Source organism: Penaeus vannamei, chromosome 28 (assembly GCF_042767895.1).
Source record: "Penaeus vannamei isolate JL-2024 chromosome 28, ASM4276789v1, whole genome shotgun sequence".
In the NCBI taxonomy this organism is placed as follows: Eukaryota; Metazoa; Arthropoda; class Malacostraca; order Decapoda; family Penaeidae; genus Penaeus; species Penaeus vannamei.
In genome coordinates, this window is record NC_091576.1 from 30,731,601 (window position 1) to 30,746,600 (window position 15,000).

The following is a 15,000-nucleotide window of genomic DNA, read 5'->3' on the forward strand; positions in this document are numbered from 1 at the left end:
CATTCTTTAGGTAAGGATCTAAATGCAGTTACTTAAGAGTAGTTTTTTCACATTTTCTGTGAAATATAACGCCTATACGTCTATAATACTTTCATATGAATATACTATTGGAGTAAAGAGTTGTTGCATTAGTCAAAGAAATTATTTTTCGTGTTACCAGGTTGTAATGGCTGAGATCCCATGTCCTCTTGTCTAAATGGAGGTTAATGGTTAATCATTACAAAGCAAAATAAATGTTATGGACATCTAAGGTCATAAAGCACTATAGAAGGGTGTAGTAGTGAAAAGGGTTACGAGGGAGGCTAGTTGACTACTAATGCTGCGTTCGGAACTGCTTGTCTATCACGTCCAGACATCTTGTCCAGGACCAGCAGGACGAGATGCGCCGCGTTCGGAACCTCCAAGACCCTTTCTGCCCAGAAGGCAACCGGCTCGAATGTAAACATTCTTTTTTATCATCATACCGGTGTCTTTATTTTACACGCTGCATAGGTTTTGTAACTCCTTTGATGCACATTTAACTTACCTGCAACTGACAAACACAAAAATATCTTTTGATAACACCAATTAAGGGTCATAAAATTACCCACCAATGTCTTGTGGTTACCTGCAACTGCCAATGTTTACATACAAAATTTATTGTGACGTCATCTCATCCTGCTCGGCCACCTTCGCAGGAGGGCGAGTTGGACGAGCTAGACTCCTTGTCCGGGACGAGATAATGGAGGTTCCGAACGGTCAAAACATCTCGTCCAACTGGTCTGGACGAGATAGACGAGCAGTTCCGAACGCAGCATAAGTGTGCAACACGTTAAAAGTCGTATTGCAGTTCAGGATACTATGGCATAGAAAGGGGTAAAGAGGGGTGAGGGTAGAGATTTTCAGTAAATGAGTTAAGGTAGGGATTAACAAGGGTTATTTGATCAAAACTACCAAAGGAAGAAGCGAAGGATTCCGCAATGCTGTCCGTTTGGTAAGATAGGGGGTTAGCAAAAGGAGAAAGAGGGTTAAGGTCGGTTAGATCACGGTTTCAGGAGAAATGTCAGGAGGGTGAGAATCCAGGGAAGGGGATTGTTGCGACGAAGAGTCACAGGTGTAAACAGGGGGGAGTAGAAAGGGTAATAGGGAAGGATGGGGTGAAAATGCAGACGACACAGGGGGGATGGGATATGTTGGGAGGGAGTGGGAGGAAGGGGTGTTGGGGGACATGAATAGGAGGAGAATAGATGTCGGCAATTACCTCGAGTATAGTGGGAATGGGACCAGAGAGATTGGGCGATGGATGAGGCGCTGGAATGTTACCTCTGGTCATGATTAGATGGTTTTGAATGTATTCGAGAGTCTTTGAAGTAGATTTGGTTGGAGGTCTAAGGAACAAAGGAAGAGAAGAGGAGCTAGGCGTCTGAAGGTTTGAGGAAGTTAAGTCAATGGTTAGAGGCGAAATTAATGTGCTAGACAACGAAGGTCATTTAGCACTATTGGAGGTACAGTATCGGAAAGGGACGCAGGGGACGCTGAGGATGAGTTATTAGTTAGGTGTTACACGTCAGCGGCTGTGTTGTAGTAGGATGGTATTTGAAGGGTGTATATAGTTAGGTAGAGGTGGAGGGGATGAGTGATTGGGTGAAGTCAGGGATAAACTGGAGAGGATGAGATCAAGTGAAGGACATGTAGGGTTTGAGGAAGAGGTGGGTGGAGGAGAGGGTGTGGTAGATGGGGAGGACCGTTTAGATTGTCTACTATGGGTTGAGCGAGGAGGGGGATGGGGGGGGGGTCGGGGCAAGGGTAGAAATTGGGTTGTCTGGATGTATAGCTAAATAATTTGATTGAGAGAGGAAGGAGTAGCAATGGAAACGGTTGGTGGAGGAGCCATAGATACTGGGGGATGTAGAAATATCTCGGGAGGAAGGGGGAAGGGCGGAGTGAAGGGTAACATCTAAGAGTTGCCACCTGAGGCTCGAATTCGTAGATAGGGCAGCCTCTATAAAATACATTATAGGAGCCACTACAATTGGCATATGTGCGTGGCTGTGCAGAGTAGTTTGACTGATCACGAGGTTGGGAGCACAGAGAGCATCGGGCTGTGGAGCGGCAGTGTCTGGCGGGGTAGCCGACACGCCTAGAATTCTGACACTGACGGGGTAGCCTACACGCCTAGAATTTTGACACTGACGGGGTAGCCTACACGCCTAGAATTCTGACACTGACGGGGTGAAGGCTGTTATGGTTGGACAGAGGGACTCTCCGCCAATATAAACATGGGGGAGGTCATATCTACGGAAAGGAATCTCGGCCTTATTGGTGGACGACTTATGGCGGCCTCTAGGTAGAATGGTGTCGCACTGTACTGATACCGCATCATAATCCATGTGGCCACAATCTGTCCAATCCTTGATGCAGACAGGACAGTGTCTGAGAGATGGAGACTGTTCCGATGCAAGTATTGTGGGAGGGATGAAGCTGTGCTGCAATGGATTTGCATGAGAAGTCTGTCAGGATTAATAATGCTTTAGTTTAGGATGCAGATGTAATTGTGATAAAGTAGGCTGCGCTATAAAACTTTGCCTTCTTGGTTTTGGAAGCATTGTTGGAAGAGGAGAGTGTCGTCAGCGTAAGGGGCTGTAGAGGGGATCACAAAAAATCGCTCCCATTTGGCTGGGCTTAAAAAAAAATGTAGGGGTGGGGGGTAGTAACAGAACGGGGCCTTGTGGAAGAGCGAGTGGCACTGAGTGAAGTGGTTGGCCCTGCTTAGAAGAGGTGGATAATAAGGCTGCAGAGTAGTAATAAAAGAGAAGGGGTTAGGAGATAAAGCAGATGCTGGGAGAGGAGAATGTTTCCAGGGGGTTGAGTAACGACTGGATGATAGTAGAGGTTGAGGAGGGGGTTGCAGCAATGTTCACAGTAGTAGTTAAAGCAGTTTGGGGACAGGGAACCGGGGGCATTGAAACGAGTGGGATTAGTTGATAAAGGAACAAGCCTCATTGCCCCTAACAAAGCCACAAAATCTTCATTTCTGGTCATGGTAAGCCTGGAGTATGTCGAGGAAAGAAATGGTGCACCCCTCAGGGTCCCCTTGAAGGAAAGGACTGGACAACTAAAACGAGAAAAACCGTGCCCAAGGCTCCTCTAGTTCATGATTGGCACGAAGTCAGCCTTTCGTCCTTTCAACACGACTCTTCACCTTAGGAAATGGATAGTAGGTGTTGGAGAAGAGAAGACCGTGCAGACTTTGTGGGGTCGTGGCTGAGGCCTAACGCTGGGGTGATCCCTAGGACTAGACCCCAGTCCTATGATCCCGCACGGCAACAAAAGGCAAGGGATTATGGGGTCTTTATGAAGGCAAAATGTGGCCAAATGGTCTTCGATGTTATTATGGTACATGTTTTAATTTTACCCGCTACCTTCAAGCTATATTCCCAGTGAATACTATGTAGTAATCCTTGAAGTTTGAGTATAACCATCACCTCTTATTCTTGTCCAACAAGTAATATCATCAGGGTGCGTCCACACCAGCGACATGTTGTTTGGAGACAAACTGGAAACATTGTGGGGGACACATTAAGACATTCGGATACAAATCTGATAAGTATGGGGACATTCTGTTACATTGTTGAGAGATTTGTCGGCAATAAGAGTCGACTTGGTGAAACTGTCCACACTATGTTGGTATGTTGGTTGGTGGGAGGTCTCTGACGACATCACCTCATTCACACCACGGTTGCTAACATGTCGCCCAACAAATCCGTACCATGTCTACTACGATGTTCCTCAACGACTTGACTTATTACCCAAATTGTCAGTCCAACTCGGTGACCAAACACGGTGGGAACATTAAGACTGACAGGTTGGGTAACAAGTTAACAAGTCAACCCTGGTGTGGACGAGGTGATGTCGTCAGAGACCTCCCGCCAACCAACAGACCAACATGGTGTGGACAGTTTCACCAAGTCAACTCTTATTGCCGACACGTCTCTCAACATGGTAACAGACGTCCCCATGCGTATCAGATTTGTATCTGAGTGTCTCTTATTGTGTCCCCCACAATGTTTTCAATAAGTCTCCAACTGGTGTGGACGCAATCTTAGTCTTACTTTAAATAAATGGTTATTGGTTAATGTTTGAAAGCGAAATAAATCTGCTAGACATCTATACTTTAAATAAAGTGACTATATTATAGTACAAAACATATCATTTACTGTGGCAAATGTAGAGAAAGATATGAATGAGAATGAATATCTTCACAGCTGAGAAAATATTAATTCACACTCATACCCTCTTCTACACTTATTCACATAAATGTTTAAAAAGCAAAGAAATGTGTTAAACATCAAAGGCCATAAATCACCAACTCACATGAATTTTTCTAGGGCCAATTATAAGAATTCCTAACTAATAAGAAACATTCTGATATATTTCTATCATAAAACAAATTAGTTTCCAAAATGCTGATCTGGTGATAATCTATCTAAGATATTTCCAGCCTTGGTACTATCTGCAAGCTCAGTATATCCAAGTCAAAATATAAAATATATGAAAAACATTGTTAAATGTCCTCATGTAGACCAAAAGGTTAATCATTTTTTTTAATGTCAACTGTTCTGTTATAAATGACTGGACCTTGAAGAAAACTTTGGTTATATTATACTTCCTTTTGCTTTCAGGTTGTAAAAAAAATGGTGGTTCTTGCTTTAATTGCATTAAATACTGGTCTATCTCTGAGATCCATGATTTTGTTTCAGGCAATCAACTTTCTTTACTAATACATGCGAGTTTCCTTGTCCACTTTTTTTCACAAATACAGATTCTTCAGATACTTCTCTTTTCATTACTTTCACTGAATGACAGGTTTATTTTTATTCTTATGATAAATTGCAGTCTGTGACCTTTCATATACCAATACTTTTGATGGTCTTGGAAAAAAAGACAAGAAAAACTAAACTGAGTGTCTGTATCTATAGATATAAATACTGAATGTGTATGTATATATAAATACATATACAAAAAGCCTATATATACATACATATATACACATGCACACACGCGTAAATATTTCCTGAGAAGACCGCAAACTTCAAGCTTCATTCCAGGATGTGAATAGTCAGATATACAGAAGAAATTGTTTCACATTTACCTGTATATTCGCAAGAATTATAGTAATAAACCTTCCATCTAATTTCACATTGATAATACATTTATTCTAACAGAAGCTGATACACTTTTGGAAAACTGAAGATGAAAAGAATTCTTGATGCATAAAAATGTTGAAATGTAGTCTTCCGTCTACATATTTTTTTTCTTTTTTTGATTCTCATTTGGTACAATTATTGCTTGTCATAGCCCTCACACGAGCATAACAACGAAAAAAGTTATTGCATGGTTACACTCAAGCACAAAAAATATATTTCTTAAATTCTCATAACAGTCTATCAGTACCTCTATGATTTTATAAACATATATCTAAAAATAAAAAATAAAATATATATAACTTCATCTCCATAACTATCACTTCCTGCTATGATAATGTGATGCCTCATCAAAAGCCCAAATAAATATACAGAAGTTAGTACAATTTTATACAACCATCACTGAATTTTGCTACATACTCTCCCTTTGCAGTGTTATTCTTTTGCAAAAATTCTACATTCTTGATGATAGTTTTGTACTTTCAAAGCTGAACAACACTTATTTTCATAGTGCCACACTAACCAAGGAAATGTCTTGTATTATAAGTAATAGCTTTCATCAAAAAATAATAATGGAAAACAATGATAACCAAATAATAATAATAAAAAAAATGCAGAAATTAATAGCATAATGCCTTGGTGAGCTTTAGAGTCTGCTTGTGCAAACGTAAGGGTAAACCACCTTCCGAGATGGAAAATTCTTCTGAGCAGGCAGTTTCTCTACTCCCTGTCAATGAGATGGATAAACTTGCATTTCTAAACAAGAATAAGAAGAAAGAAAAAATTGCAGTCATTTTTTGTTGTTCCAAAATACTGCCAAGATACCAGTGTATGCTTTTCTAGTTTCAATACTCAATATTTGCCTCATGTTCTATTTGTGCATCTTTGTTAAGGAAACAAATCCTGTTGTTTATTAGCATGGTAGTCTGTCTGTCACCTTAGCATGTTTCCTCCATCCTAGATCAGGTTCCCAAATTTTGGTATACAATTTACTCCAGATATTTAGCTACTCTTTCACCTGCTTTATCTGATGATTCTTATATTGCTTACTTTAGTATCTTCAGTGTTTTGCAACATTCAGTAACATTATTTCAGTGCAAAGTTAGAGGTATTATACAATACACAAAAGTTTGGGAACTACTGCTACAACAGGGATATCTGCCTTCCAACTGTACCTATCTTAGCTTCCTGAGGGATGTATGTGCTGTTTCTAAATCTATCAATAAATTCATTAATTTCATTTGCTCCATTCCTACTCAGCTTTCTCAAAAATCTGAGAGACAAGAAAGTAAAGTATAGACAATTTGCCAGGCTTTGCCCTAATAAGAGTATTTACAAATGTATATAAGAAAAAATCTAAAGAAAAAATGTATCATTATATATCCGGTCATCATCATCTCGCCATTGTATACAGCATATAGGCATTGAAGAGATTACTTAATATTTAACCCTAATTGAGAAAAAATATACAGGTGCTGCTCTAGAACTAGCAAATACTTACCATCACAGCTCCACAGAATATGTTTGTTTACTCAAAATATGAAGAGTAGAAAATCAGTTGTATCTACAATGCAATAACTATTTTCTGTCTACTTGTCTGCTTACGCATATATGTGCATATCTTTGTTTCTTTAAAAGTGGACATGTTTGAGCCACACCAAAACATACACTTCATGGCATTTTCTATTTGAGTAAATTAACAACCAGTTCAAGATAGGATCACTTCTTTTCTCATAAAATTAGGATTGGGTATTCATGTTGAAACAGTCTCCGACAAACACTTTATGCTACATTTACAATATAACTCAATAACACAAAAAAATCATAATAAAAGCCATCTACTGCTCCATACTTAGTTCACATTGTATTTAATATAAAAATTATATCAAACATGACAACTCTTAAATAAAAAATATAATTTCATACAAAGTTTATTTACCAAAGAAAATGTCATTTTTACTTCTACTTAGTATACCAAGTTTCTGTAAGATTCTGAATCCTTCCTGTGACAGAAGCTTCAGCTCACCAACAACACTCTGTATCCAGCTTTACATTTGACAAAATACAGAAGTCAAAAACTCTTAGTTGCAAATAAATCTATCACGTACCTATATTACAATTCTTTACACTAAACAATCACACTTCCTGTTTGTGTCTGAGAATCATTTAGGTAGCAAAATAAAAAATATGATGAAAAAATATTGGATACAAACACGCCTCAAACTCTAAACCCCCTCACACACTAACGCTACAAAAACTGGGAACGTCTATGAACTTGTGATGTCATTTGAAACTGGGATTTAGGAGGGGAGGGGGGGAGGATTTTCACTTAATTACTAATCTTTTTTTTGTGTTTTGTTTTTTTTCCTCTTACACTACATTTTTTTTTTTTTTAATCTTGATCTCCATTATCCACAGAACTAAAAATAAAGTTCCCACTCTTATATGAAATATATTTACAGCTACTTTTTAGGATGAGGCAGTAACTTGCTTCAAAAAATGATCAAATTTCACACTGTATCTTAACCTGAAACGGCATGTTAAGAAAAAAGAAGAGAACAGATAAGAGAGAAACAGAGCGAGGAAAAAAGAAAATCATATAAGAAACTTCTTTCTATGCCCAGGGAGGATCTGGGACACATAATCTGATGTATACTCCTAGTAAATTTTTCTTTTAAAACGAAGAATATTGCAAAAATTGCATCTAATGTCACAAATGGGTTAGGCTGTATATTGAGTACTTGGTCTACCAATGAGGCACCCTGGGTAAGTTAGTACGATATTAAAACATGCTGTACATATACTTACAAAATATAATCCAACCCAAATTCATGTAAACTCACACAAGGCTCCAGGACTAAATTAATTCATCTCCCTCCTCATAAAATTTCAGCAAGATATTCCGTGTCATATATCATTATTATAAAGTTTATTTTTTTTCCAAGGCCAAATAAGAATACTTATTATTAGGTGTAATATTATCACTATTATTCTTAAGCTATTGAAATTTAACTCTTATATAATTTTGATGAATTATTGTGGAAAAGATGTTTCAAAAGGTCCATCCTATAACCCAGGATCTTCATGATACTCTGCATTTTCCCTCGGGACTGATGTTGCCGTCAGCCTTCTCGATCTCCAGAATGACACGTGTGAAGATATCATTTACAGCCTGAAAGAGAGGAAATATTTACTTCTGTGCTTGGTGTACATCATAAGATTTTACTTTCCTTTGCAATACACACACTAGATTAGTTACCATCACTCTCACAATATATTCGTTACAGAGGTATAATCCCATCAGCCCCTAAAGGTTTTCTGTAGTATATTAAGACACAATCAGGTGAGGATAAAAGGCAAAACAATGTGAAAAATACATTTCTAGTTTTACATAATCTTGATTTTACTCTGTTGATTCCAAAAAATAACCCATTCATTTAGTGGGAAATCAAATAAAATTGACAGAGGTAACTGCTTCATTAGCAGGCATCACATCTGTTTTAGTTTGCAAGACAGCCAGTTCTTAACCCATTCATGCCAAATGACTTCTAATCACATCTCCAAGCCTAAATGCTGGGTGGCATGTATCCATGCCATTCCCAATCTATTACAAATACAAGTTATTCTCACCTCATGTTGTTTGGCACTTGTCTCCAGGAAAACAGCCTTCCACATCTCGGCAATTTTGCGTCCTTGATCGGTGGTCACAACACGTTCCATGTGAAGATCTGTTTTGTTGCCCACCAAGACAATGGGAACACTGAGAAGACACAAGAGACAAGAAAACTGATAAATACCATGAACTGGATTAATAAATGATGTGTATCTATTTTTTTCCAAAGCATGCTCACTCAGATCTTTACTGACTTTCACAGCTGTAAAATGCAGGTGTGGAAAATTCAATTACCCAAACATAATAACTCCTCCTCGAAACTCACGTCACTTTGCCCATCATGTCAAGGATCTTTTCATATATGATCTGCACCACTTCAAATGATTTCTCCGAAGTGATAGAGTAGACAAGGACGTAACCATGGATATCCATTGAGTACTGTGCTGGGAAAATACTGTACTCATCCTGGCCAGCTGTGTCTACCAGCTCCAGGCCATACTCCTGCCCTCTCACCTGTAACAGAGATGCATTTTGTGAGTGCCGTGTACTACCTGTTGGGATGAGGAAGCTGGGGATAATAATAGGAGTAGGAGTAAGAGTAGATGGAGGAGGAGGAGGAGGAAATATAGGTCGAGGAGGAAGAGGAGGAAAAGGAAAGGAACAGGTAGTGAGGAAGAGAATGAGGAGACAAAGGAAAAGTGGGAGAAAGGAAAGAAGGAAAGGAGGTTGAGATGTAGAAGTAGTAGGAAGAAAAATTAAGAAGAGGAAGAAAAAGGTGGAAGGTGGAAGGAGGAAGGAAGGAGGAGGGATGAGGAAGGAGGGAGAAGGGAGACAGAATAAGAAAAAGAAAGAGAAAAAGAAAACAAAAAGAAGAATGATAACAAAAGTGGATTATGAAAAAAAGAAAACTTGAAGAGAGCAAGGACAAATAATAAAGATGATGGGAAAAGGAAGCAGAAGAGAAATATACAGCCTATACAAAGGCAACAAGGAAATACAGAATCATACGAAAATATCCTCCAAAGAATCACCAGCTCGGACCAGTTAAGTCTAAGATTCTTTATTAGTTACTTTTGGGTTAGTGATTCTATCTTTACTTTTACTCAAACACTTTTTGGTCTGAACACAAGCACAAGCACAGTAGCGTGTACACAAAAATGAAAATAAAAACACCCACAATGAGAAGTGAAGAGATTTTTTTTTCCCATTTCTTACTGCAGCTGTTTTCTGCTCCACTTTTTTGTTTATGTGGATAATGGCACAATATTAGCAAGTCTAGACAACAGGTTGGTGATTCTCAATATGAGTCCAAAGGTGATGCAGGCTTCATCATGATCCTTTACACTTACAAAGACTAGTAAATCAGATTTTTTATTTGCATTCATAATAATCAGAGATCAGATGAGCATCATTACAAAATCTTGTATGTCAGCTGAACAGATAAAACATTCAAAATATTAATTACATTTCCAACAAATTTCTGTATACTTTTTTACATATTGGCAGTGGGTACATGTTCTGTCCACTGTAGCTTTGTTTTGGGAATTTTGTTAACATACAGATGGCTCCACAAGCGTTTAGTCACCAAGGAGTCAAATTTTAGGCCCAACTGAACAAATCTGACTTTCCCAATTCCTTATAGTTTAACATGTTTTGTTTTTTTTCCAAATAATTTTTGTATTGCTTTGGCTTAGTATAATCATTCTTTTCATTGACATTATGATAATTCTAGTATGATACAATACTGAAACCAATAGAATATAAAATAAGCTTCTCGGATATCAAAGTAAAGGGTATATAGGCGAGATCAGGTAGGACAGGTAACCGAGCAGGACAGGTAACTGAGCATTTGTGGAACCATATATGTGTAAGTAAAAACAATAAACTAGTAAGCTTTAAATCAATGAACTAAAATTAGAGGACATGGCATGCATCTCATGCCATCCCAGCACACATTAATGTGGGTATTTTTTCCCTAATTTACCAAGAAGAAAAGATGAAGATAAAAACGCTGATATTAATTCAAAGCAATCTCTTTACATATTCTATATTTATGATGGTAAATCTATTGTGCTGTATATGTTGTCAAAAAGATAATAGCTATTGAACTTTTTTCAGATATTTTGTTACATATCAACAAACAATTATGTCAATATTATTTTGATCTGAAAACAAACATTAAAATCAATTTCGAAAAAAATAAGGAATCAACATAAGTATATGAAAAATATAAAGTCTCCTATACATCAGTGGTTTTCAAAGTTTAGATCTCAGTGGAACCTGCACCTACAAGTACATCATGAGAATGCCTTGGCCTTGGATGCAGGTATTGACCATCATGGGGTAAATAGGCCTAAATATGACATACAAAACAATAAGATATTTATGCAACTGTACAAACATGTGAAGATTTTATGGATATAAATATTCATCCAGTTTCCCAAACCTGCCATGCTATAAAATCAATTTGAGAACAGGAGTTTGGGGGGGGGGGGCAAGTACTCCCTTGAGTACTTACCCTCAATCTTATGGGCAAGCTCGAGTTATTTCAAAGCTATTGTGAAGCCATATGGAATGGAAATTAGAAAGCCACATGGGATGGGCTTTAGACAGCCACAATATAAGATGGAAATCAAGACCTAAAATTCTGTAATATGGCAGATAAAGGATTCAGTAGTACACCGATACAATAAGCTTCCAATACTGCTTCTTTTGTTGTAGCTTGAAAGCTTACCATTCATACATGGTTTGAATATCTCACCAATTAATAGATTGTAATTTCAATAAAACTTTGAAATATAAATATTCAATGTAAAGCCTTGTAGGTTATAACAATATTATCATTAATTGCCTGAGTCTTGAGAGAAACTATGCACCACAGGGAACTAAAGGTTCAACTGGCCTTATCTTCGTCTAGGATTTGACTTGTATTCAAGTGCCCAGCCAGACATAGTGTTTCAACTGCGAAAAGAACTGCCTTAATACACAGCAACTGCTTCTTGTTTGAATGGCACCGCAGATAGTTCTTCTCATTGAGCAACATCGAACACAAGGACTTATTCTGTTTTGCCGCGGTTTCACATTTCATGTGGTTTATTTTTATTGATTTGTTTTTGGTAATAAAAAAAAAAAAATAAATAAATAAAATAAAATAATTGATAATTAACTCTAAATTGCTTTCCTGTCTGGACACTTCCTCACAAGCTACATATGTCTATGAGAATATTATAGGAGCCCCTAGGTTAGAGTGGTTGCGGAGCAGAGGAAATAGATGGGAATCCAAATAAAGTAATCAAAATCATGATGATTATTGACTGATGATGATGATGATGATGATGATGATGATGATGATGATGATAATGATAATAATAATAATGATTAATGATGATGATGATCATGATAATATAGATAATGATAATGATGATGATCATGATGATCATAATGATAATGATGATTGATGATGATAATGATAATGATGATTGATGATGATAATGATAATGATGATAATAATGATAATGATGGTAATAATAATGATCATAATGATAATGATGATGATAACTGATGGCAACTGAAAAGTTTCTGTATATGAATATTCTATGTTCATCATGTCCTGACTTTTCAATAAAAAGCTGTGGTCTCTAATCAATTTTTCACTTTAACTTAGTGTTAAATATAACAAAAATCAGATAAATATATCAGTCAGCCCTGCAAACATGATATCATTGGATGATGAAAGATCATCAATAATGTGACATTATCAAAAAGTCCCTGATATTTAAGGGCTTCCAACTAGCTTCTATGGAAGACTAACCCCATGCCTATGATCACAATATGGCAACACAACTGAAATGCCAAAGTCTGCAATAATCAATAAGCATTTTTTCTTACTCTTTACATTGCATATTACACAGAAAGAACAGAAACAAGGGAAAAGTAATTAATCTAAAATCCATCTTTCAAGAAGGAGATGAAAACAAACAAAAAATACATGGAAAAGGGTTGCCTCCAGGCATCAAATTACCTCTACATAATTTCTTGTTTAAACCCATCACAGTTCATCATTATCTTACACCTAAAAGGGCAAGGGTATGATGTGAAGGCATCCCACTTCCACAGATGTCTAGTTATGAATGCCTCATTGGCCAAAAAAAAAAAAAAAAAAAAGAGAGAGAGAGAAAAGTATTTATGTATTCCATCAAATCCAATATATACTTACTCTCAGATTCTTTGTGAAGGTGTTCTCGATGGTTGGGGCATAACTGTCCACAAACTGTCCGTCAACAAATTGGATACACAAGGAGGATTTGCCTGTAAAAGGAAAACAAACAAACAGCTGTGAAATCTACCAAGACACTGTAATACAAATAAGTAGAAGAAATCAGATGGATGTGTAGCTATTAATGAGAGCTGTATTAACCATATCAACTTGTGGTTAACATGTTATATGTCACATCAACGACAAAAGAACTGAAACCAAGGCATTAAATCCATAATGAGGAAGACATAAATCAGTGGTGTGAAAATGAAGGGTACTCATGTAAAGGATGACGTCATGACATGTAAAATTCTTTCATAAAAGTTATAATATTCTAGAAATAACACCATGTACTCAATTAAAAGGAAGGAAGTTTAAAACTATCTTTTCAGCAATCTTAGAGAACCCTCAAATTTTCTGAAAGGAAACATTAAAACTCAGACAATATCCAAAAATCAAACTAAACTATCCCGAGCTGACAACTAATCTGCGGAAAAAGTAATAATAGCTATAGGCTAAATAGGTTACTTCTTGGTTTCATTCCAATAACTGAGATATATAAAAAGTTACTGTTGATAATTAAAAGATCAATATATACACATAGCTTCCAGCCATAATAGTTTGATATACAAAAAGCCACTTTTATCATTATAATCATAATCATAATCATTAATCATTCTTTAACTGTTATCAATGCTAACATGATCATCATTCGAGCAGCTATAATCATAATGGTAAATACATGACAACTGTGACTGTAAAATGATTAATTTTAAAATAACAAATAACAATGATAGCAGTAATGAAAGTCTAATCAGAAAATATTACATTACTGAGCAAAACATAAAAAAATCATAAATACACAATAACAGCAAAAAATGATTCCCTTAGAAATAGTACTCACAGCAAAACCAACAAACAATACAAACAAAAACTAACAAACTCACCAACAAACAAGAGAACACTTAAATGACCTAAAATCCAGCAGAGTGAAACAAAATGCGAACATATGCCGTGGTGTCAGCCCCCCAAACGTGCCCCAATGCCCCTGCTTGAACCCCTGCCCTCCCAAAGGCCCCAAACTTCCCCTACATCCTACAAGGTCAACTACTTGCCCTTCACAACACATCAGGCAAGGTCATCCTGAACTTCCTTTCAAGGTCATCCCAAAAAACAGCCAATCATGTAACAGGATCTTTATTCTTAGGGTTATATTTGGATATTATGTCATGCAGGGAGTATGGTCATGAGAAATTGACAATGAGAGGAATATGTGTCATGATATTGCTGAAAATGGCTATAAAATGACTAAGAAATGGATGAAGCATGTCTGAAACGTTGTGTAATGTGTGGAAAAATGTTGAAATGTTGTGAATTGTGCAAAATCCCAAAACACATCATACAATAAGGTGAAAGGACACAAAAATAGTGCAATGGAATGAAACATTATGAAATACATATATAAAAAAAACAACACAATGCTGAGAGAGATTCATTTCTTCGTCTCATATCACAAAATCCCGAAAAAAAATGAACAAAAGACAGTCAATCCAGAAAACGAAAATGTCGAAATACGGTTGAAAATAAACTTCCATGAAGGGAAAGAGTAGAAAAAGTACATAATCCTTTCTGTAATCCAATGCCTCTCCCTCACGAGCAGCCAGCACCCCACACACCCCGACCACCTCCTCTCTTACGAAAGAAGAAAAAACACCCGAAAAACACTAGAGAAAGGGCCAAGAAACACGAAATGAGACCCGGACGCGAAATGCCCCGAGAGAGCACAGCAAAGGGAGCCAAAGACTTACCCACGCTTCTGTATCCCATAACGGCCACTTTCCTGTTCTTTGGAGGCATGGCTGGAGCTCAAAGGTCCATATATTCACTAAAAACCCCTCGAGCTCTCCAACCCCAGCCGCAGGAGGACAAGATGGCCGAAGGGAAGGGAG

General features: G+C 37.3%; 1 protein-coding gene across 1 annotated transcript in view; it reads right to left on the bottom strand.

Annotated features, from left to right (window-relative positions):
* Window positions 1–6,952: 6,952 nt before the first annotated feature.
* The window catches only part of Rheb (Ras homolog enriched in brain), an 8,427-nt gene continuing 379 nt past the window's right edge, over window positions 6,953–15,000 (bottom strand). Inside the window, exons 1-5 of the mRNA XM_027379310.2 lie at window positions 14,860–15,000; window positions 13,013–13,104; window positions 9,122–9,309; window positions 8,814–8,943; window positions 6,953–8,355 (exon numbers count right to left, since the gene is read on the bottom strand). The exon at window positions 14,860–15,000 is cut by the window's right edge and continues 379 nt beyond it. Coding sequence (XP_027235111.1) covers window positions 8,266–8,355; window positions 8,814–8,943; window positions 9,122–9,309; window positions 13,013–13,104; window positions 14,860–14,908 — 549 coding nt within the window. The 5' untranslated portion in view covers window positions 14,909–15,000 and the 3' untranslated portion in view covers window positions 6,953–8,265. The remainder of the gene's footprint in view (window positions 8,356–8,813; window positions 8,944–9,121; window positions 9,310–13,012; window positions 13,105–14,859) is intronic.